The 22,409-nt window shown below is 45.0% G+C and overlaps 1 protein-coding gene across 1 annotated transcript; it reads left to right on the forward strand.

Annotated features, from left to right (window-relative positions):
* The first annotated feature begins 419 nt into the window (after window positions 1-419).
* On the forward strand, window positions 420-22,409 carry trpm6 (transient receptor potential cation channel, subfamily M, member 6). The gene is made up of 39 exons (XM_063018341.1): window positions 420-425; window positions 1,611-1,690; window positions 1,778-1,816; window positions 2,005-2,179; window positions 2,660-2,873; window positions 2,971-3,095; window positions 3,530-3,701; window positions 4,211-4,385; window positions 4,718-4,841; window positions 6,014-6,086; window positions 6,166-6,257; window positions 6,470-6,604; window positions 6,913-6,966; window positions 7,755-7,895; window positions 8,044-8,163; window positions 8,267-8,541; window positions 8,903-9,131; window positions 9,212-9,367; window positions 9,563-9,694; window positions 10,608-10,736; window positions 11,325-11,576; window positions 12,544-12,718; window positions 12,844-12,958; window positions 13,582-13,775; window positions 14,035-14,167; window positions 14,689-15,533; window positions 16,083-16,159; window positions 16,245-16,359; window positions 16,454-16,500; window positions 16,932-16,996; window positions 17,562-17,587; window positions 17,787-17,837; window positions 17,942-18,007; window positions 18,490-18,782; window positions 19,517-19,602; window positions 19,890-20,095; window positions 20,176-20,227; window positions 20,610-20,719; window positions 21,764-22,409. The coding sequence occupies exons 1-39, from the start codon at window positions 420-422 to the stop codon at window positions 21,829-21,831; spliced, it is 5,622 nt and encodes a 1,873-aa protein (XP_062874411.1). The 3' UTR covers window positions 21,832-22,409.

Genomic DNA, 22,409 nt, shown 5'->3' on the forward strand with positions numbered 1-22,409 from the left:
GAAGTTTTGTTGCAATGAAGTTGGAAGTGTGGGGTTATTTACTTTGGGGCATGTAGTGTACTAGGGTACTATGGTGGAACTTGGTTTGGAACACAGCCACCCTCGACAGGTTTGTGTACCTGTTATTCCTTCATGACCTGTTGACTTTTAGCCCCCCCTAAATACACATTCAGCCTCTTATTCAGGATTCAGAAGCCTAAAGTTTGATTCAGCCTTTAAAGCCAACATAATTTGACTTCAAAACAATATTATAAATATGAATTATTAGTATTAAACACGAACTATTGATTCAGATCGACCGTTAAATTCAAACTTTCACTATAAACAGCGCGTGAACGCTTCAGCTCTAAGCCCCGCCCACTTTCTATTTCTGAGTCGCGCGGACAGAGCGAGACTCACAACACACCGAGTCTGTCAACATGCAGGTGAGAAAATCACTTAAATTTAATAAAAAATAATAATTATACAGTAAAATATATAGGCAAGTGTTTAATAATTTATAACAGTTTCACTGGACTGTTAGTTTTCTATATTTCAGCGAATACGCTACTTAACTCATTACTGAAGCGTTAAAAGTGTAGATTATGTGATCAGAGCTGTCAGAATTTTATATTAAATAGAATAAATTATGTTAATTTTCTTTAGATAACAAAGAAATAAAATTAATTGCATTGTTTTTTTTTACTTATATTATTGATCTGGACGTTAAACCTTACATTCTTTACATTTTATTTTTACATATTTTATTTTTTGCTTATTATTATTAATGTATTCATTTTCTATCATACCTTAGTATTTATATAATAATACATTTGTACTTTATTACTGATACATTCTTATTTATTTAATTATATATTTTTCTTGCTTATTAATACCTTGATTTATCAATGTTTACTTTTACATTTATGCATTTTTATTTTTAATTGTAAAACCAAATTGCAATTTAAGTTATTTTTTAATTATACATTTTTACTCATAATATATTATTATTTATTTTATATATTTCTTTTTATTTATTTTATTATACACTTTACTCATTAATTTATATATTATTATTTTATTATACACTATTACTCATTAAGTAATATATTCTTTAATTTTATTATACTTTTACTGTTAAGTAATATTCTTTTATTTATGTTATTATACACTTACTCATTAAGTTATATATTTTAATTTACTTTGTTATACATCTTTACTCAGTTATATATTTTTAATAATTTTACTATACACTTTTACTAATTAAGTTATATATTATTATTTATTTTATTATGCACTTTTACTAATTAAGTTATATATTATTTATTTTATTATGCACTTTTACTTATTAAGTTATATATTTTTATTAATTAATCATTGCTTATTGCTTATGCACTTCATATTATTTGATTGCTATTTTGAAATCTTACTAATTGGTTCATTTAATTAATGATTATGTGTATTAAATTATTCTGGTGTGTAACATGAGTAAACCTTTAGAATCTTTAGGTTAATGGTTCTCAAAGGTGAATCCTGCATCACAAAGAGTTCGAGCAGAAAGTGAAGGTCATCTGTCCAGGAGCTGAAGTTGAGGTGTGATCAGATCTTACTGATCTTTTTTCTTTTCCCAGGCTGGAAAGTCGTGGATCCAGAATACCTTTCATAAGAGGGAGTGTGTGAAGTTCATACCAGCGTCGCGGGATCACCACAGGTTTGCAGCGAAAGTGTCACATCGTGTTGAAAAAATAGTAAAGATATCATTCTCTTAATCAATAATGCTTTTCTTGTGTTTTGGCAGATGTTCTCCTGTTTGCCACGTTTGCCAGAACCTGGTCAGGTGAGTGTTGTTGGCTGGAGCGCTGTTGTCAAGATGATCTTCCCACGTTGCTGCATCACAAACCACATACATCATGTGAAATAGTGTTGACAATAGAAACAGCATTAATGATTGTGTACCAATTTATTGTGTGTCATTGGTTTGATATCATTAATTCTGTGCCTGGTAACACCTCCTGGTTCTTTCAGGTGCTGCTGTGGGAGGCTGATCGGCGAGCATGCAGACCTGGACTTCAGTTCTTGGCCTCCACCGTCAGATGATGAGGAGGTGTGGCACGTCTCCCGGCACACGAGAACCAGTCCCACCGACGCCTTCGGATCCATCGACTTCCAGGGCAGCACCAAACGTTCTTGCCGCGCCAAGGTTTGATAGACCTACTTGGTTTCATTTACAATGTTCACTGTGTGGCCAAAAGTATGTGGACACCTCTCCTAATAATTCAAATAAGCTGCCTGAGCTTTTCATATTGCTAACGTACACTGATAAGCCAAAACGTTAAAACCACCCAATAAAAAATTTAGTGTGGTTTTATTACTACTTTATGACATGATGGGGGCAGAAATGTGTGACCTTGATGTAAGGATCAAATCGTTATGGACAGACTGGACTAAAGTATATCTGAAACAGCAAGAGATGTGCACAGGCACCTGTGATGAGTGCCCACAGACAGTGGTCCAATGAAGGACAAGCCAAGGTGGGGGTGCAACATCACATTAATACTCATGATTTTGGAAAAGCATGTCCAAAATGCTCATGGTCAGGTGTCCGTATACTTTTGGCCATGTAGAGTACATAAAGAATGGTATTGCTATATAAATATACTTGTTTTTACGCAACCCGCAGTATGTTCGCCTGTCCAGCAACGCCAAACCCGAGCAGCTTCTTCATCTGATGCTCCGAGAGTGGAACATGGTCCCGCCCAAGCTGGTGATCTCGGTGCACGGAGGAACAGAGAACTTCCCTCTACCCCTGCGAGCGGGCCAGGCCTTCAGCAAGGGCCTCATCAGGGCCGCCGAGACCTCCGGCGCCTGGATCTTCACCGACGGCTTTAACACCGGTGCGTACCGGCTACGTTCTGTACATAAAAATCACTCACATGGATACCGTATGGGCTCCTAATTTGCGAATGTGTCTCTTTATTATCCTCGGTGAAGGCGTGTCTATGTACGTCGGAGACGCCGTCAAGGCTTACGGGACGCACGAGCGCAGGAAGAGATACGTCATCGGGATCACGCCGTGGGGCCTCATCGAGAACCACAGCGACCTCATCGGGCGAGACGTGAGCTTCACGCACCTTCATGTACACTATACGCCCACCTGACGTATTCTTTCTGCAGGATTTTGGAGTGTATCTGTGGGAATTGGTGATAAATTCTGCTGGGTTTATGGTGCTATGGCCTCCAAATTCCTTATTAGGGTTTGTGATTGATTACAGCTGATGACTTCTGTTGGGCTGGTGCCCATATAAATAGGGATCGTTTGACTCCCTTGACCCCTCAAAAAGTACGTGGAACAGTGGTCTTCTGCCAAGATAAAACAAAATCTGAACATTTTGTACAGATGGTCAGAACCAAAAAAATCTGCCATGAAATACAAGCTGCTGTCCACAGTCAAGCAAGCTTTACATTTACGGCATTTGCAAAAAATTTGACCCCCAGTGCGTTGTTGGATGAGCAGGACGTGTGAATGTGTTGTTCTGCGATGGTCCACCAGGTCCTCCGGCACTACCAGACGCTGGGGAGTCCGCTGAGCAAGCGCTCCAGCCTGAACGGCCTGCACTCGCACTTCATCCTGGTGGACGACGGAACTCTGGGTAAATCGGGAGGCCAGCAGGAGCTGAGGAGGACGCTGGAGAGGCACATCCACCGCCAGAGGATCCACCCCAGTAAGTGTGTGTGTCAAAATAAACAGAAAAGCCAGAAAAACATACTTACAGAGAAAGGGGAAACACACGACCTCTGTGTGTGTGTGTGTGTGTGTGTGTGTGTTTGGGGTGGGGGTGGGTGGCTGTGTGAACCAGAGACTGAAGAAACATCCCGGTCAGTGGGGGATCCGCTGGTGTAAATGTGGGTTGTAGGTCGTCCATCAGCATCGGCACTGAGGTGTTTAAAAATCCTGAACCTGTCAAACGAGACGGCCGAAAGTATGTGGACACCTGGCCATGAACTTGTCAGGCATTAGTATGCAGTCGTGGCTTTAACAGTATCCACTCTACTGATAGGTGTTCAGCTGTGGGAATTTGTACCGCTGATGTTGGACGAGAAGTCTTGGCTTGCAGTTTTATACATTGTTGTGGCCAAAACACCTAAGTTTGATAATTAGGAGGTGTGGCCTAATATGGACCATTTTATTGGCTAGTTTGAATTGAAATGTTTGATCGGGTGTCTTTTTTAGGACTGGGCCAGAGAGTCCCCATGGTGTGTGTGGTGGTGGAGGGGGGTCCTGCGGTCCTCTCCACGGTGCAGGAGTACGTCAGCAGGTCCCCTCCGGTCCCCGTGATCGTATTCGAGGGCACCGGCCGGGCAGCGGACCTGCTGTCTCTCATCCACAAGCAGACCGCCGTGGACAGGTAGGACACCTCTTCTGAATTTGGCGTTGACCGCTATCCGGGCCTTCTTGACTTTACAAATGTTCGTTTGACTAAATGGGCACTAAGTCCCAAAGATACAGTCCAAATCCTTTCTACAAGAGGCTGGCCAACATCAAACGCATGCCCATGGATTTGGTATCGGATGTCCGACACGTTCCTGGTCAGGCGTCCACATACTTTTAGCCATAAAGTACATATCACTAACACATACCTCACCATAGGTTCACCAGTCAGCCCAGTATCTAACATCCCATTAACAGCGTCGACCACGGTCACTTTCCCTGAATGAAATCGATGTTCGGTTCCTACAGGAAGCTGGACGCGCACATCAAGGAGGATTTCCTGCAGCGTATCGAGAGCGTGCTGGGCGTGGCCAGGGCGGAGGCGTTTCAGCTGTTCGACCTGCTGGCACGTTGCATGGAGCACAGAGAGGCGGTGAGTATATAGAACTTTTCGAGAAATGCATGCTGGGAAAAAAAACGTTCACATCTCAGTGGCGCTACCGACCAGTCGGTGGCCTGCACAGACACGCCTGGGTCTGTGCTTGTGTCTGTCTGGAGGAAGGGAGGGTCGAAGGGATTCCTCATTACTATCACTTCGTTATGGCGGCCTCTGCTGGCAGGTCGAAGACCAGTATGGAGATGGTGAATAACGGAGAGCAGTGCTTGACTCTTCGTACGCGATTCAGATCCCTGTGCAAGTAAAAAGAAACGGTCGCCCACTGGTCAAGCAAAAGTCATTGGAAAAAGGCATTGAAAAGGACAACGTGGAGAATATGGGGTGTAAATGCAGAAATAAAATGTAAATAATTTAATTAAGCTAATGAGAACAGCGAGTGATCTGCAGTTTTTTTCATCTTGACTTTAAGTTCTCGCTGCTTTACCCTCATGATCTCTAAAAAAAAAGTTCTGTGATGTCATCGGTGCACTGTTTTTGTCCTTTTTGTCTCCGTTTTTTACATTTTTGACCTCGGTCCTTCTCTCCATGTTTGTTAGTAAACAGCAGCTGTCTGTGTATGCATCCAGGTCCATGTGTGTCATGTATCAACTGTTTTCTTTTCACCTCTATCTCAGGTCAACTTAAGTTACATTGACCCCTGTAACACCAGGCTTCTCATCTCTTTTTGGCCGGCTTGATTGTTTAAAATTCCTGTGAGAAGCGTACAAAGAGCAGTAGTTCAGTGATCGTCCACTACCTGGCACACATCTCTGTTTACATGAGCGATAGGCTTTGTTTGGCCGGGAGGCTCGCTAAGTTCTCACCCTTTTCTCTACAGTAGTTCTAGTGCTTACTTATGGCTTCAACAGACGAGGGAAGTGGTAAGAGAAAGAGGAAGCGTCTAGGTATTGCTGAAAAGTTAGAACTTATTAAGAAAGTGGGAGCGTTTCTGTGGCTCGTGTATGTGAGGCATATGGTGTGAAGAAACAGACAGTGAGTGATATATGCAGGTCTAAAGAAAAACTAAAGGAGTATGCAGTGAAAATATTTACTGTACATATTTACGTGTCTATTTATGTTGTTTCTTTTACTGTTGATCATATGTGCACGTTTAGGACTTGTGTGGACCTTATTGCTGTGTTTCTGTATATTTTCGGGGGTGTTTGTAGATCAGCATTTTCGACTCTGACTCGGAGGACCATGTGGACGCCGATGTAGCCATATTAAAAGCATCCTTAAAAGGTAAATATCAGTCCATATGGAAATAGATTCTCTTAGTGTCGGGGAAGTTTAAGTCTTTCTGTTGACCCTGTGTGATCAGGCTCGCCGTCGGAGCAGTTGAGCGTGACGTTGGCGTGGGACCGAGCCGACATCGCTCAGGATCACGTGCTGGTGTACGGCCAGCACTGGAAGGTATGGGGGACATCCCATTTCAGATTGTGCCCATTGAGTCAAAACGTTAAACGTGAAGGCCTGGCTCTCAGTCAGAGTTCCAGTTCATCCTGAAGTTCATGGCCCCTGTTCAGCAGGTGTTGCCGCATACTTTTGGTCACGTTGCTTTCAGTAATAATATTGAAGACAGAGATTTAGGGATCGTGCTCATGTGGTTCTGCGCTCTGCTATAGGTAGGAGCCCTGGAGGACGCCATGCTGAACGCTCTCCTGATGGACCGCGTCAGCTTCGTGAAGCTGCTCATCGAGAACGGCGTGATCATGAAGCGCTTCCTGACGGTGTCTCGCCTGGAAGAGCTCTACAACACAGTAACACACCTTCAATACGTTCTACGATGCTATAGCTCTGCTACTTTAGGCTAAACAGAAGTCCGTTTTTTAATTTCAGTTCATGTATCAATTTTGCTTGTACTAAATAGCTTCGGTTCTAATTTTTGGGACGTGTTGCAGGCCTCAATTTTTAGATTTAGAGTATATTGAGTAGTACATATACTGTAGAGTAGATATGCCTAAATCGAAAACTGGATTCAGAACTTTTTTTATTTGCTTTTTCATCCTGTCCTAACATTTTTGGAATTGAGGTTTGTAGTTCATGTCAGAATATTCTGTTCCCACAGCAGCAGGGATCCTCGGATCATTTCTTGTGTCACATCATTGAGGACACCAAACAGGTACGAGCTCAGAAATAGTGTAAATGCAATGCACTATTTTATTAATGTATTGCAAATTTATATTCATCATCATCGTCTTCCTCATCATTTTTGTCCGCTTGGTCGTCCTGCAGTCTTTTAAGATACACATGGGCTGGTATAAAGCTAGCAACCCGCTTTTAACCACCTTGGTAGCAAAGCAACCATTTGGGCTACATCCTAGGAACCGCCTGGGATACCATATCGGCCTGGAACACTACACACACAATCTGTGATACTAAATAAACCATCACCACTCATGGAAACGTCAGGAACTCTATAGCCATCCCTGGCAATCACCTATGATACCACTGCAACCACCTAGCAACCTTTCAAGTTTAGCATTAAAACTGATTTGCAACAAACTGACAACTACCTGTGATACCAGTGTAAAAATACGTCCACCTGGAACACGATAGCAACCATTAAGCAACACAATAGCAACACTAACACAGCTACTTTGCTATTGTTTTCTGCTGCTAAAAAGTTGAAAACAACTACCAACACCCTAGTAACCACCTGGAACACACTAGTAGCAATACCTTAATAATATTAGGAAGATGCTTAAGCTGTGCAGTAAATCTGCATTAAAGAATAGGATAAACTCCACCCACAAACACACCAAACACACACAGTTAAATTTTTGACCCCCGCCAAGAATGTCCATGTGAACGCAGGCTTATAAACTCTTAATAAGCTTTTGTGTGTAATTTTAAAGACAGAGATTCAGGTCTTGGTCCGATTGTTTTTCGTCTCTGTGTTGTGTCCAGTCTCGTCTTCCCGAAGGCTACAAGATCTCTCTGATCGATATCGGCATGGTGATTGAATACCTGATCGGAGGGGCCTATCGAAGCACGTACATGCGCAAGAATTTCCGAACCGTCTACAACCGTATCAATACCGCACTGAAGGTCCGTCCAGTCTGTCTTGGACTTATTAACGTTTTTAGATCAGATTAAAGGTTTTTAAGTGTGACAGATACGCAAACAGACGGAATCAGGAAACGGGCAGCTGCTTTAGACGTGGTCCGTATCACTGAGCTCTTTCCGTGTTGGCTAGGAAGGCAGTCGGGAGGATCCGGCGTCCTCGACCAGGTCCAGGAGGTCGAACCCGGACGCGGCGGAGTCAAATCAACCTCAGTCTCACTTCTTCAGGACTGCCGAGCCCTACAGACGCAGGGTCAGGACTCCTCACTTATTTCACAGGCTTGTTTGTGTTTTTCGGAAGATGATTGGAAAATCAATCTTATTCCGAATTCACGTCTGTGTTCTTTCTGACCCAGGAGAAGTCGTCGTCCTCGCAGCGCAGCGCCGAGCCACCAGCAGCAGCAGCGGCGGAGCTGAGCGGCTCGTCCTTGTTCGTTTACAGCTTCAACGACCTGTTCGTGTGGGCGGTGCTGAAGCGCCGCCAGCAGATGGCGCTCTTCCTGTGGCAGCACGGCGAGCAGGCCATGGCCAGGGCCGTGGTGGCATGCAGGCTCTACCGCGGCATGGCCAGCGAAGCCAAGCAGAGCAACGTGGCGGACAGCGTCGCCGACGAGCTCAAGAAGTACTCGCTGTGAGTCTGCTCTCACTTATTTCTTATAGTGGCCAAAAGTATTCGGACGCCCGGTCATGAGCTTGTTGCTTTTTACATGCTGTTCCAAAATCATAGACCTGGTTTGAAGAGGTGGGTGTGGCAGACTCACAGTGATTGGTTTTGGGATTGTCGCTCTTCTGACTGAAGGGCACAAATTCCCACAGATCCAATTTCTCATAGAGAAGGAAGACGAGCCGACTCCATATGAATGTCCTCAAACTTTTGGCCCTGTATTGTATGCTGGTATTTTACTTTATAGGTTTCAAGAACCCCCCAAATGGGATCAGAATTTAAACAGTTAAACCAGTGTCACGTCCTTGTGTCTTTTTATCCGTACAAGAGAGTTCGGTCAGCTGGCGGTGGATCTTCTTGACAAGGCCTTCAAGGAAAACGAGCGCATGGCCATGAAGCTTCTGACTTCGGAGATGGGCGACTGGAGCAACTTCACCTGCCTGCAGATGGCGGTGGCCTCGGGCCTCAGGCCCTTCGTGGCCCACTCGTGCACCCAGATGCTCCTCACTGACCTGTGGATGGGCCGTCTGAACATGAGGAAGAACTCCTGGCTCAAGGTGGGGCGCAATATATGCAATATGGTGGTGCGATATAAGGCTGCAGAGTGGACGATCTTATTCCCTCCTGCACTACACAGATCATCGTGAGCATCCTGCTGCCTGTCGCCATCCAGCTGCTGGAGTTCAAGAGCGAGGCCGAGATGTCTCACGTCCCTCAGACGCAGGAGGCCCTGCACTTCGGGAGGGACCCCGGGAGCCCAGGAGCTTTCGAAGCTTCGGGAGCGGTTCAAGCAGTGAGAAGCATCTGTTATATATTGTAATTTTAGGTTATACAATCACTGTCTGTAGTCCATCTGTTGCTCTTCACATCCGTCAGTAAAAAAGAATCCTATTTGACCTACAGTAACCAGATCTAATTTACCATTTACCCTGATGTTCTCATAGTTCATGTTATCTGCTCTCATGCGTACAGTTTGTTCTTTTTGAAGGATCAGATTGATGCTGAGAGAGGAACCACCAGCGTGGGGCGCCGGTCGGACCCGGTTGCTTGGTGGTTACCATGGACCAGGAAGCTCTACGACTTCTACAGTGCACCGGTGGTCAAATTCTGGTTCCACACGGTGAGTCCGTTAGAGCGGTATCGCTTTACTTTCTCTTCACTGTAGGGCCAAAAGTATGTGGACACCCGACCGTTGATTGAGTTGGCCTGTTTTTTGCCACTACAACAGCTTACAAAAACTGTCTAGAAAGATGATGGAGAGTGTCTGTGAGGTCAGGACACAACATTCCGATTCATCCCACAGGTGATTGGTGCAATTAAGGTGCAGGCCACTCCAACGTGGCCAAACTATGTTTTTTATAGATGCTGCTTGCTAAAACATGAAAGGGCCTTCCCCAAACTGTTCCCACAAAGTGGAAAGCGCAAGACTGGCAGAAGTGTTGAGACACAAATTCCATGTTTTGTTGATGTGTGTGGTTGTGTATGTACCTGAGATGCAGTGTGTTTTGTGTGATGTGTGTGTGTGGTTGTGTGTGTGTACCTAAAATTCTGTGATGTGTGTTTGTGCAGTTGTGTGTACTTAAGATGCAGAGTGTTTTGTGTGATGTGTGTGTGTGGTTGTGTGTGTACTTAAGATGCAGAGTGTTTTGTGTGATGTGTGTGTGTGTGGTTGTGTGTACTTAAGATGCAGAGTGTTTTGTGTGATGTGTGTGTGTGGTTGTGTGTGTTTCTGAGATGCAGTGTGTTTTGTTTCATGTGTGTTGTTGTGTGTGTACCTGAGATGCAGTGTGTTTTCTTTCATGTGTGTATGTGTGCCCGAGATGCAGTGTGTTTGCTTTCATATGTGTGTTTGTGTGTGTGTGTGTGTGTGTACCTGAGATGCAGTGTGTTTTGTGTGGTGTGTCCCTGAGATGCAGTGTGTTTTGTTTCATGTGTGTGTGCAGTTGTGTGTATACCTGAGATGCAGTGTGTGTTTTGTTTCGTGTGTGTACTTGAGATGCAGTGTGTTTTATTTGATGTGTGTGTGTGTGCAGTTGTCGTACCTGACGTTCCTGGCGCTCTTCTCCTACACGGTCCTGGTGCGGATGGAGGCGCGGCCCAGCGTTCCCGAGTGGCTGGTCATCACGTACATACTGTCTACAGCTGTAGAGAAAACCAGAGAGGTGAGTCTGAAGATGAGGACCATGTTGTACCTACATCTTAATTCCCAGTTTGTGCTCCACTGCACGATCCCCTCGCTGGCCGAGTAGAGCCTCAACCCCAAGGCCAGAGGGGAACGATCACATTTGGCTATGAAGACAGTGTGGGGACAATGATCAGGCGTCCACATACTTTTGGTTTACAGTGTCTTTCACTGACCTGAGCAGTTAAAGAATAAACCTTCTTCTTTAAAGATTTGTTTTCCAGTCCGTTCGACTGGAATCAAAGGTCTTCGGCTCGGTTTCATCTCTGTTTGTTTAGTTTATTCTTAGTCACTTTTCAGCGGCGTCGCTAATCATTGTCTGGACGCGACAGTTTATGCATAATGTCCCAAAATATTCGGTTTTATTGTTGCAAAACCGTGGGAACAGAACAAGAACATCTGCGACAGATTAGCTACAGATTTAACCAGTTGACAATGTTTTGTTTTCTCTTTTTTGCACTTGTGACACATTTATACAGTTAGGTGTAACCAGACACTCTGTGACCCTGACCAGGATAAACTTGTGAATGAAAATCGAAATGAAGGTTTGTCCACTTCTGTCCTGCAGGTCTTGGTGTCGGAGCCGAGACGCTTCAGTAAAAAGCTGAAGGTCTGGTTCAGTGAGTATTGGAACATCAACGACTTTGTGGCCATCCTGCTCTTCTTCACGGGCATGGGGCTGCGCTGGTACACGGGCACGGTCCACACTGCTGGGCGCCTCATCTACTGCCTGGACATCATCTTCTGGTTCGTACGCCTGCTGGACCTGCTGGCTATCAACCAGCAAGCTGGACCCTACCTGACCATGATCGCCAACATGGTACCTTTTCATTTCCCTGTTCCAAGGTGTTTTGTGTGGGCAGCAGTTTATATTGCATTCATTTATTCACCTGTATATTTATTCATTTGCTTAATCATTTATTTATTCACCCATTAATTCATTCATACATTCCTCCATTCATCCACTCAGTCTTTTTTTAATTAATTAATTCATCCTTTTAGTCATTCGTCCATTCGTTTGTTCTTTCAGACATTCATTCAGTCACCTGTTCCTTTATTCATTCATTCATCTATGTATTTATTTATTTGCTTATATATTTACTTGTTTACCCATTAAATCATTCATGCAATCCTTCATTCATCCACTGATTTTTTTTTTTCAGACATTCATTCATCCATTCATTCCTTCAGTTAATCAGTCATTCATTCAGTCATTTATTCATGTATTCATTCAGTCATCCATCCATTCATTATTTTATTCATTCATTCAGTCAGTCATTCTTTTATACCTACAGTATTCCATTAATTCATTCAGTTATTCAGTCATCCATTCATCTATTTGTTCATGCATTCATTCATTCATTCCTTTATTTACTTATTTAGTCATTTATTCAGTCATTCTTTTAGTCTTACATAAATCCATTCATTCATTCATTCAGTGATTCAGTAAGTTATTCATTTATCTATTTATTCATGTATTCATTCATTCAGTCATTCATCCATTCATTCTTTTATTCATTCAGTCAGTCATTAAGTCAGTCACTCTTTTATTCCTACAGTAATCCATTCATTCATTCATTTGTTCATTTATTAAATTATTCAGTCAGTCATCCATTCATTTATTTATTCATGTATTTATTTATGCAGTCATAAATGGACAAATTCCCACAGACACACTTGTACATGAATGTTTTTGGTTTTGAAATGGACCGTCTAACAAGCTCCTGGTCAGGTGTCCACATTCATTTGGCCAGATACACATTTCAACGTGTGTGTGTGTTTTACAGATGAAGAACATGTTCTACATTGTGGTGATCATGGGAATCGTCCTGGTGAGTTTCGGCACCCCCAGGTGGTCCATCCTGAAGCCCAACGAGGAGCCGTCCTGGGAGCTGCTGAAGCAAGTTCTCTTCCAGCCGTACTTCATGATGTTCGGCGAGGTGTATGCTGGCGAGATCGATCGTACGTAACACTAGTCAGGAAGCACAGACCACTGCGCCACCCGGACCCCACGATCAGAATTAAAATCTAAATGAATTCGGTTCCTGGTCCCATCTGACCCGATCTATGTGCTGTGTTTTGTACAGCTTGTGAAGAAGATCCAGACTGCCCTCCTGGTTCTTTCCTCAACCCGCCTCTGCAGGCTGTTTACCTCTTCATGCAGTACATCATCATGGTCAACCTCCTCATCGCCTTCTACAAGTACGTACTCCTGTAGCAAACCCAGCAGGTCCTTCGCGCAGGTTCTGTCCAGCAGGTCCATGATTAAAAACCACGGCTGCCGTTCCTACACTTAAGGCAGGGCGTGACCCTACTATTAGGACTCAAGGAAGCCAATCATCAGGGCTCTTTTTTGGGGTGTTTTGGATGCTTGTGACGCTCCAACCCACAATTGCTGGGATTCAGAGTTTGAATCCTCAGTGATGTTATCAGCCGATTGGGCATCTACATACAACCATGATGTTTAGAACTATGTCTGAGAGGTGGAATGGATTGGAGTCCTGCATTGCGTCCAGTGAGTCCCTCTGTGACCCTGACCAGGATAACACAATGATAAAACATTAAAATCTAATTAAATACATGAACAAAGGCACTGAAGACAGAATGATCCCTAATATTAACAAATACTTGCATAAAATTAGCATAAATATTGATCTTATGACCTTTAAAATAACACACTCACATCATGGACTGATGACGTCACACTGGTCAAATGTATTTCTATTAAGAAATGGTTTTATTTAGCTCCTAAATTTAAGCAGATAATCCAGACCGACTAGGGAAGGTCCTTCAAATCCCTCATGCGTCCGTTTTTCTCCCGACAGCAACGTCTACATCCACATGAAGACCATCTCCAACAAGCTGTGGATGTACAACCGCTACCGCTTCATCATGACCTACCACAAGAAGCCCTGGCTGCCTCCGCCGCTGATCCTTCTGAGTCACGTGACCTTGTGCGTGAGCACGGCGTGGCACAAGCATAAAGGGGCGTCCCGACCGGCTCGCGACTCCTGCCTCAGTGAGTCAGTTTGTGTCAGTGTTATGTGCCTAGTTTTAGTTTAGCAGTGCTGCACTATAATGTGAGAGTCGGTAACAAACTAAATATGTGCATAAATGTTGTTCTACTGAACAGGGCTGATTTAAAACTGCTGTCCAGCCTCGTCTTTCTTAGCACAGCTTTAAATGTCAAGGATTGTTAACTTCCCCTTAGTGCCCTATCTGTGCCCCTTCTGATAAGGCGTCGACTGCTTGTACCGAATCAAATCTGTCTGTTCCAGAGCTGTTCCTGGCTGCGGATGATCTGAAGGAGCTGCACGAGTTTGAGGAGCGATGTGTGGCCGGCTATTTCCGGGACAAACACCAGAGTCAAAACAGCAGCCAGATTAATCGGATCCGGCACGCTGCCGACAAGTACGTACCGCACCCCACCCCACCAACCCACCACAAATCCTCATACTGGCATGATTTTTCCTAACCCTGTTCCCTTTAGGGCGGGGGTGTTGGGTGGGTTGAGGTCAGAGCTCTGTGTGGGCCACTGGAAATCCTCAGAGGCACATGAGCATAAAAGGGCCTTCCCCAAACTGTTGTCCCTTGGCAGTTTACCAACCCAAGTAATATTTTATATACAATATGTTAAAGATAGATAGATAACAGCTGTAAGTAAAGGATGTCCACATACTATTGGCAATATAGTTTCCTATATAGTACATTTCAGGTGCAAGGCGCAGGACTGTCTTTGTGTATTTACTTACACAAATCTTTGTGTATTTACTTAATACTCTTACTCACCCCACCTAGTGGTCATTCCAACTACTCAATCCACTTACTGGCATGTTTTAAAGTAACCTAACATAAAAATGGCCTCCAGTTACACAATACCAAGAGCTTGGTGTGTTGTCCGAACTGATTGGTGACTGTGTGTGATCTCACAGGGCGGAGGAGATGATGGGCACGTTGTCCGAGGTGTCCGAGAAGGTCCAGTTCATCCAGGAGAGCCTGCAGAGACTGGACTCGCAGCTCGGCCAGCTGCAGGACCTTTCTGCCCTCGCCGTGGACACCCTCAACCTGCTCTCGGCCTCCGACAACCGGCAGCAGGAGGCCGAGCTCCTCCGGCCCATCGGCAGCCGCTATCAGCAGCTGTCGCACAGCTGGAGCCTCCGGGTAGGCGGGACGGCTACTCCCAGCCACGCCCCTCCGTCCCCGAAGGCCTACCGGAGCACTCCGCCGTCCCTGCTGCGCCTGGCGACCGGCAAGGCCCGCGCCTCCGCCGAGTGGCCGCCGGGAAGCGCGGGCGAGGTCTGCGACAGCCGACTCAAATGGGTGCTGGGAAATTTGGACACGGAGCCCGGCGTGCCGAGGCGGAGACTGGGCGGAGACTCGTCCGTGGGGCTCCGGTTCTCACACGGGTCCTTGCCCCAGTTGTGGCCGGATCTGCCCGGGTCCCCTGTCCCGTCCTGCGGCAGCTCCGTCACCACGGTCTGGGCTCACGAGCCGCAGCGCCTGCCCAGCCCGGAGGAATCCATGGAGGAGGAAGAGGAGGAGGAAGACGACGTGTTTTCCGACGACAAGGGCGTGGTGAACCCTGCTTTCTGCGGCGACAGCGGACTAGCCACGCCCAAACGCGGGCGCTTTGCCCGGAAGTGGTCGTTCGCCATAGAGAGAGAGCTGCAGCATTGTCGCTCGCTCTCTGCCAGCGTGGAGGCCATGGCCTCACCCAGATCAAAGCGCAGCTCCTCTGGAGGTGACACGTCGCCCCCTGCAGGGCTGGAGCAGAAAGGTAAGTGTATCGGATGATAGCGCATAGGGAGTGTATCAATACGAATATGTGCTAAAGTTTGTGGACACCTGACCATGAGCTTGTTGAGCATCGCATTACAAAACCACAGGCATTATAGTTTAAAGGCATTATAGCCGTCAGTGTTCCAGTTCATCCCCTTTGCGCTGTAAATAGCTGTGTAAACGTCCACATAAGTCCCCAAACTTAGTCAGAATACTCACTTTTAATCCTAGTACTGTGACAGTATACTATCTGAGCAATAGAGGGTTGAGGGCCTTGCTCAAGGGCCCAACAGTGACAACCTGGCAGCGACCTTTTGATTAGTAGTCCAGTACCTTAACCACTAGGCTACAGCTGCCCTAGGCACCACCAGGCAGCAGTGGATTCTTACACAGAAGCTTTAGTACTATCAGCTCAAGATCTTGGTGGTAGACTAGTCTATAGGACCGCTTCTTTTCACCAGGCAGCAACGGATTCTCACATAGAGGTGTCTTTTAAAGATTTGCGATCAAATCTAATTATGTTAATTATGTTCTTTTGTCCTTCCAGTATCCAGAACTCTAGCCAGGAAGCGCTCGTTCGGCAGGAAGTGCGTCAAAATCAAGGAAGGAGAAACGACCGATATGGTGAGACGAAAACGTCTACGAAACGTTTCAGCCGAACTTTTTTGCCGTCCTGTATTTTTAACCGTGTTGTCACAACGCTTCTCAGGTCAGACGGCTGGACCGGAGCGTTCACATCCGCGACTCCTTCAGGAGGAGCAAGCGGAAATGGAAGGGAATGTCGGGACGCAAAGTCCGATCGTCCGTCAGTCTCAGTCAGCTGAGTACGTCCCTCACTCCCTCGTAAACTACGATGAATTTACGAGGCTAAACGAAGATAAACCTTCGAACCTTGATCTGTGGTGTTTTCTTTTCTAGATTCCGATCATGTGGATTTCCTACAGAAGTCGCTCACGTTGGGTCAGGTGGGAAAGTATTAGAAATGTCTTGCAAAGCTCTATTTTATTAAAGAAATGATTAGCATTTTGCAGCACTGAGGTTCAATCTGGACTCATTTCTTCAAGCAAATTGACCAGATTTCAAGATTCAAGCACCTTTACTTCTTTAATAATTGCTGTTGTTTGGTTCTTATTCTTCTCAAGGAAGTCCTGGTATATTCACCAGTACATAATGCACCCACCACCATGCTTCACTGCATGTTTGGTGTTCTTGGAATCTTCCTTTTTCAACCATGACAAGCTAAAGTTTTGACAAAGCGTCTTGTGTTTGTCTGACCCAGTTTCTCTTTGCAACTGTTGTTCCTGCTGCTTTCTGGTCATCCTGCAGGTCCTTTTCATTGTGTGAAATCTGTTAAAAAGTAAGAATGGCACTAACATTGTGATCTGCTCTCCACCAGGCCACAAGAAGCCCCAGCCAATCGGCCTTGAGCAGCTGGGCACGCTCAGTCAGCAGGCGGTCCTCGTAAGTGTCATTAAGATCACATCCCACTTTACGGCCAAAAGTATGTGCGCACCTGACTGTGAGGCAGAACCCAGAAGTTATTCAGGTTGAAGTTATGGACCTTGCTTTGTGCACGCTGAGGGGGCGGGGATAAGGAAAGACCTTCCCTAAATCTTTGCCCCAAAGGTAGAAGCGCCTCTCTTAACTGCTAATCAGGGTCCTTAGACAGCGTTTGACTCCACCCACATAGTCCGGTCATCCCGCCCTAGCAGAGGCGTGTCTGCTGCAGGCACTGCCAATTATGCCTGCTAGATGGCGCCCAGCCAACCGATGGCAACGCCGAGTTTTGAACCTAAGAGTTCGGAATCTCGGCACTGGTGTGCTAGCAGAATATCCCGCTTTTCCGCCTAGGCGGCTATATATATTTTATAGAACTGTTTCATACAGCTGTTAGCATTGTGTGTGGCTGTAACACATAGATTCATTGATTAGGAAGGGTGTCTGCATACTTTTGGCCATGTAGTGAAGTTTTCTACTTGAAAATCAACTCCTGTTTTGTTTGTTTATGTATTATTATTTTTTCCAGGGTGCAGAGTTGGGTAGCTGGTGAAGGTAAATATCCATCACGTTTAATAGTAATAATAATAATAATAATTAAATAAATGAATTTTAACAGGCACATACAAATCTTGTAAACCACAGTGGGACCAGATCGCCACCATGTTTATTAATTAAGTTTATTTCATTTTGTGTAAGAGTAAAAATAATCAGTATGTTCTTTAATAACTAGAGTCCCTCTGAACCCTTTCAGCTCGGGGTCCCGTGTTCCAGACCAGCGAGGACTTGGACCCTCATTACTCAGGCGAGTTCCTCTTCTCCCACTCTGTGTTGGTGATTTTGGTTTCAGAGGCTCCTTGAGCTTCTTGAACTTTACACTGATTGACAGTCTTTGGGTTTCCGTTGCAGCCATGGAGAGGAACAACCTGATGAGACTAGCACATACGATACCGTTCACTCCCGTCTCCCTGCTGGGTGAGTGACGCCGTCCCTGTTGATCTTCCGTTTTACTCCAGAATATTCCCAGCACATCATCACACTCCCACCGTGACTGCTGCTATAATGTTCTTACTATAAAATGCTAGATTTGGCACTCGTGTGGTGGGTTCAAATCCCCAGCAGTGCTTATGCTGAGGAATCAAGTTCGAGGTGTTCCAGGCAAACTGGACCCACTGTGACCCTGACCACGATGAAGCGGTGTTGAAACATGAACCCTTCTGGTTCTTTTCTGGGATTAGCTCCCTGTCACTCTCTCTCGAATCCCGTTTTTGACTAGTCTAATTTGCACCAATCTGAGCTAACTGCTCTCTCTGTGGTTCGGTGGAGTCTTGGAGCCTTAGAAATAACCTTTGTAACACATTTCCTTGTTTCATTTTGCATCATCTTGCTGTGTTCATTCATTTATTTGTTAAAACGTGGCCTAGTGTCCCTGTAGAAACTTTAATTTACTCCTGCAGGAGGAGAGGAGGTGTGTATCTACACCCTGGAGGAGTCTGACCTGGACTCTGCGCTCTCCAGCGCCTCCTGGTGGAGTCAGAGGGGCCGAGCGGCTGTGCTTCAGCCCGTCTCCGAGCAGGAGGGGATGCTGGGCGGAGGGCTGAGGCGCGCGCAGAGGGTGCTGTGCACCTGGGCCGAGGGCGACGTGCTCAAACCGGGCTGCGTGTACGTGGTCAAGGCCTTCAGGGACGAGGTGGTGCGGAACTGGACCTCCGAATTCCCCAACAACACCGCCCTGCACCTCTGCTTAAGGGTAATCTAAATCTGTGTTTAACTGTGTTTATTTAACTCTGTTTGTTAAGCTGTGTTTATTTATGTGTTTGTTAGCCCTGTTTAGCTGTGTTTATTTAGCTTTGTTCATTTAGTGCTGTACATTTAGCTGTGTTCATTTAGATGTGTTCATTTAGCTGTGTTTGTTTAGCTGTGTTCATTTAGCTGTGTTTGTTTAGCTGTGTTCATTTAGCTGTGTTCATTTAGCTGTGTTTGTTTAGCTGTGTTCATTTAGCTGTGTTTATTTAGCTTTGTTCATTTAGTGCTGTACATTTAGCTGTGTTAATTTAGCTGTGTTTGTTTAGCTGTGTTCATTTAGCTGTGTTTGTTTAGCTGTGTTTGTTTAACTGTGTTCATTTAGCTGGGTTTATTTAGCTGTGTTCATTTAGTGCTGCGCAGTTAGCTGTGTTTATTTAGCTGTGTTTGTTTAGCTGTGTTCATTCAGTTCTGCACATGTAGCTGTGCTTATTTAGCACTGTGTTTAGCTATGTTTATTTAGCTGTGTTTGTTTAGCTGTGTTCATTTAGTTCTGCACATGTAGCTGTGTTTATTTAGTTGTGCTCATTTAGTTGTGCTCATTTAGCTGTGTTCATTTAGTGCTGCACTTTTAACTGTGTTTATTTAACTGTGTTTATTTAGCTGTGTCTTTTTGGCTGTGCTCATGTAGTACTGTACATTTAGCTGTGATTATTTAGCTGTGTTTATTTACTCCTGTAGGAGATCCAGCAGCAGAGAGCGGCTCAGAAACTCATGCAGATCTTCAACCAGGTGAAACCCAGCAGCGTTCCTTCTTATTCTCTCAGGTCAGTGTAAACATGGTGACCCCAGGGTGCTAACAGTGATCCGTGGGGATGTAATTTGCCTCTCTTAACATCCTCCTCACCAGTGACAGTTCCAGTTAGTTTATTAATTGTTCTGAACTGTAGATCTCAGTGTCACCTCATATATATACCCCAGTGAAACTGGAAGCCACAAAACAACACATTTCTAGACACTTAACAAAAGTCAAACGTAAATGTAAACAATGCTTTTTTATTCCATGTGGTTCACGCAGTCTGTGAGTGTGTGTGTGTTCACGTCCTCCTTTCAGGTTCCTGGACGTGTCTCTGCTGTGGTGGCAGGCTGAAGGCCGGTGGCTGACCGTCGAGAGGAACATGAGCGGAGAATTCATGAAATACAACAATAACACGGGAGAGGAAATCACGCCCTCCGGTGGACTGGAGGAGACGGTGCTGGCCTTCTCACACTGGACTCACGAGTACACTGCAGGAGAGCTGCTCGTCCTCGACCTGCAAGGTCCTGCTCACTGCCGTCTCTGTACATTCGGCTGCTTGTAGTACCAGGTTCAAGTTCTAACAGAATTGTGTTGTTCTCAGGAGTCGGGGCGGAGCTGACGGACCCGTCCGTGATCCGAGCCGACGAGAAAAGGTTGGTGGGGGTTCTTTAGTGCAGCGACCCACATTTTGTCCATGATATTTACAGGTGGTGATCTGGTCCCACTGGCAGGTTAATTTATGGAGCTCATTTTATTCACCTGTTTGCAGTGCTAGCTTAGTGGTTACGGTAATGGACGAGTAATCAGAAGGTTGCAAGTTCAAACCCCACCAGTGTCAGGTTGCCACCATTGGGCATGTGAGCAAGGCTTACTTAGCCCTCAATTGCTCAAACTGTATTCATTCATAACTGTAAGTCGCTTTGGATATAAGCGTCAGCCAAATGCCGCAAATGTAAATGGGTGTGTCCATAAACTTTTGGTGCAGTTGAAATTTTGTAGTGTATATTTTGATGGGTACCGTTGTTGTTTTTCTAGCTCGTCTGGAGATCTGGTGTTCGGACCGGCCAATCTGGGCGAGGACGCCATCCAGAGCTTCGTTCTCAAACACACCTGCAACTCGTGCTGTGAGAAACTGGGCCTCTCCGGTGAGCTTCCTCCGTTTCTCGCTCTCTTTCACCCCTCTGAACTATTTTGGGCGTGGTTGTTGGTGCAATCTGACCACCTTTTTTACTAATTACTAATAATTGTTCAATCAAGCTGCCAAAATGTCATTTTTTGCTAAGAATTAGTGTTTAAAGTGCAAGAACGTGTAGAAAAATTCACTTGTGCGCTCTGGTGACCCCTGCTGGATGATGAAAGTATTCGTCGGAAGCAAATTCGTACCTCACCTGTACGAAGGAATGTTCTGAAAAAAATAAGAAACGTCATCCAGCGTCAATTTAAGGCTAAAACCACTATGTGCAATAAAAACGCATTAGGAAATAGTTAATTAAGTTAAGTTTACCTTCTACAGTGCATACAATCATGAAAAGATTAAGAACATTCTGCTGAAAACTACAGGCGGCGCTCAAAAAAATAAAATATGGCTAAAATGTCATGCTAAAACCTTTGTGTGAGGGAAAAAACGCATTAGCAAATAGTTAAACAGCATACGTTTACCATCTACAGTGCATAAGATCATAAAAAGATTCAGAACATTTTGAAAAATCAAGACTGCAAACTACAGTTTCGAATACACCTTTATTGTCAACAAGGCCGTTCTGCCTGTCGAACTGCCGCTCGCTGGACGCCTTTCTGGCGTGAGCAGCCAGTGTTTCTGATAAAGTGGCCAGCCGGTAGACAACTTTGCTAAACTGCTCAGGCAGAGCGGGAAAAGCGCAGAAAACAAGCGTGGGCGGGGCTTCCTCCTGATTACCTATTCAATAGATCTTTGTGTGTCGGCTTTGATGAGTTATTTATCGCTCTCCGAAGGTTTCGTTGCACGGCGGGGAGCGTCGGGTTCAGGAGAGAAAAGAAGCGTAACGGAAAAACGAATCAACAAACAAACAAAAAAGTGTCGCGCTTGTTCAGCAGCAGCTCATCAGATCAAAACTAATAATTCATTATAAATCTTCATTTTGGGTCTAAACAAGTCGGTGCTATTATTTATTCATGTGTGTGTGTGTGTGTGTGTGTGTGTGGATCATCAGACTTGAGGAAGAGCAGCGATGTTCACAAGTCGGGTTTCGCCTCCAAGGAGCACATCAGCGCCTTCTGACCTTCCCTACTGGTATCGGCAAAGCCTCTGTTGCCAAAAATATGTGGACACCTTCCTGATTGAGACACTTTAGATTCCAGGGGCTCTGTTACGGACCTGTTTCTACAGAACCTGGTGTAAAGCGCCCTCATGTGGTCATCAGGTGAGCTGGAAACATTAAGCACTGAAGCAAAAAGGGAATCTGGTTCAGATGGGGGCGCTCGGCTCTGCCCACCACCTTCGAGATCCGGGTTCGAGTCGCAGCGGTGCAGTCGGCCCTCTGTCCGATGGGAGGGGGGATCCTGTTTCCTAGTGGATCCGGACACACTGAGACCCTGACCAGGATTAAGCAGTGACTTAGATGGTATATAAATGTAATTAAAATGAGTGTGATTAGTGACCATGTGTCTCACACTCTTACTTTTCATTTTTATTCTTGCTTTACTGCAGTTATTTAGTTTTATTAAAATTATTTGAATGTTTTTATTTTATTGTTTAAAAGCAAATCACGTAAGAAAAAAAAATCTAAGCAGTTTTTGTCTCCATATTTTTTATATTATAATACAGTTTAATATTTAATATTCTAATCATTTCCAAAG

This window comes from Trichomycterus rosablanca, chromosome 21 (genome assembly GCF_030014385.1).
Source record: "Trichomycterus rosablanca isolate fTriRos1 chromosome 21, fTriRos1.hap1, whole genome shotgun sequence".
In the NCBI taxonomy this organism is placed as follows: Eukaryota; Metazoa; Chordata; class Actinopteri; order Siluriformes; family Trichomycteridae; genus Trichomycterus; species Trichomycterus rosablanca.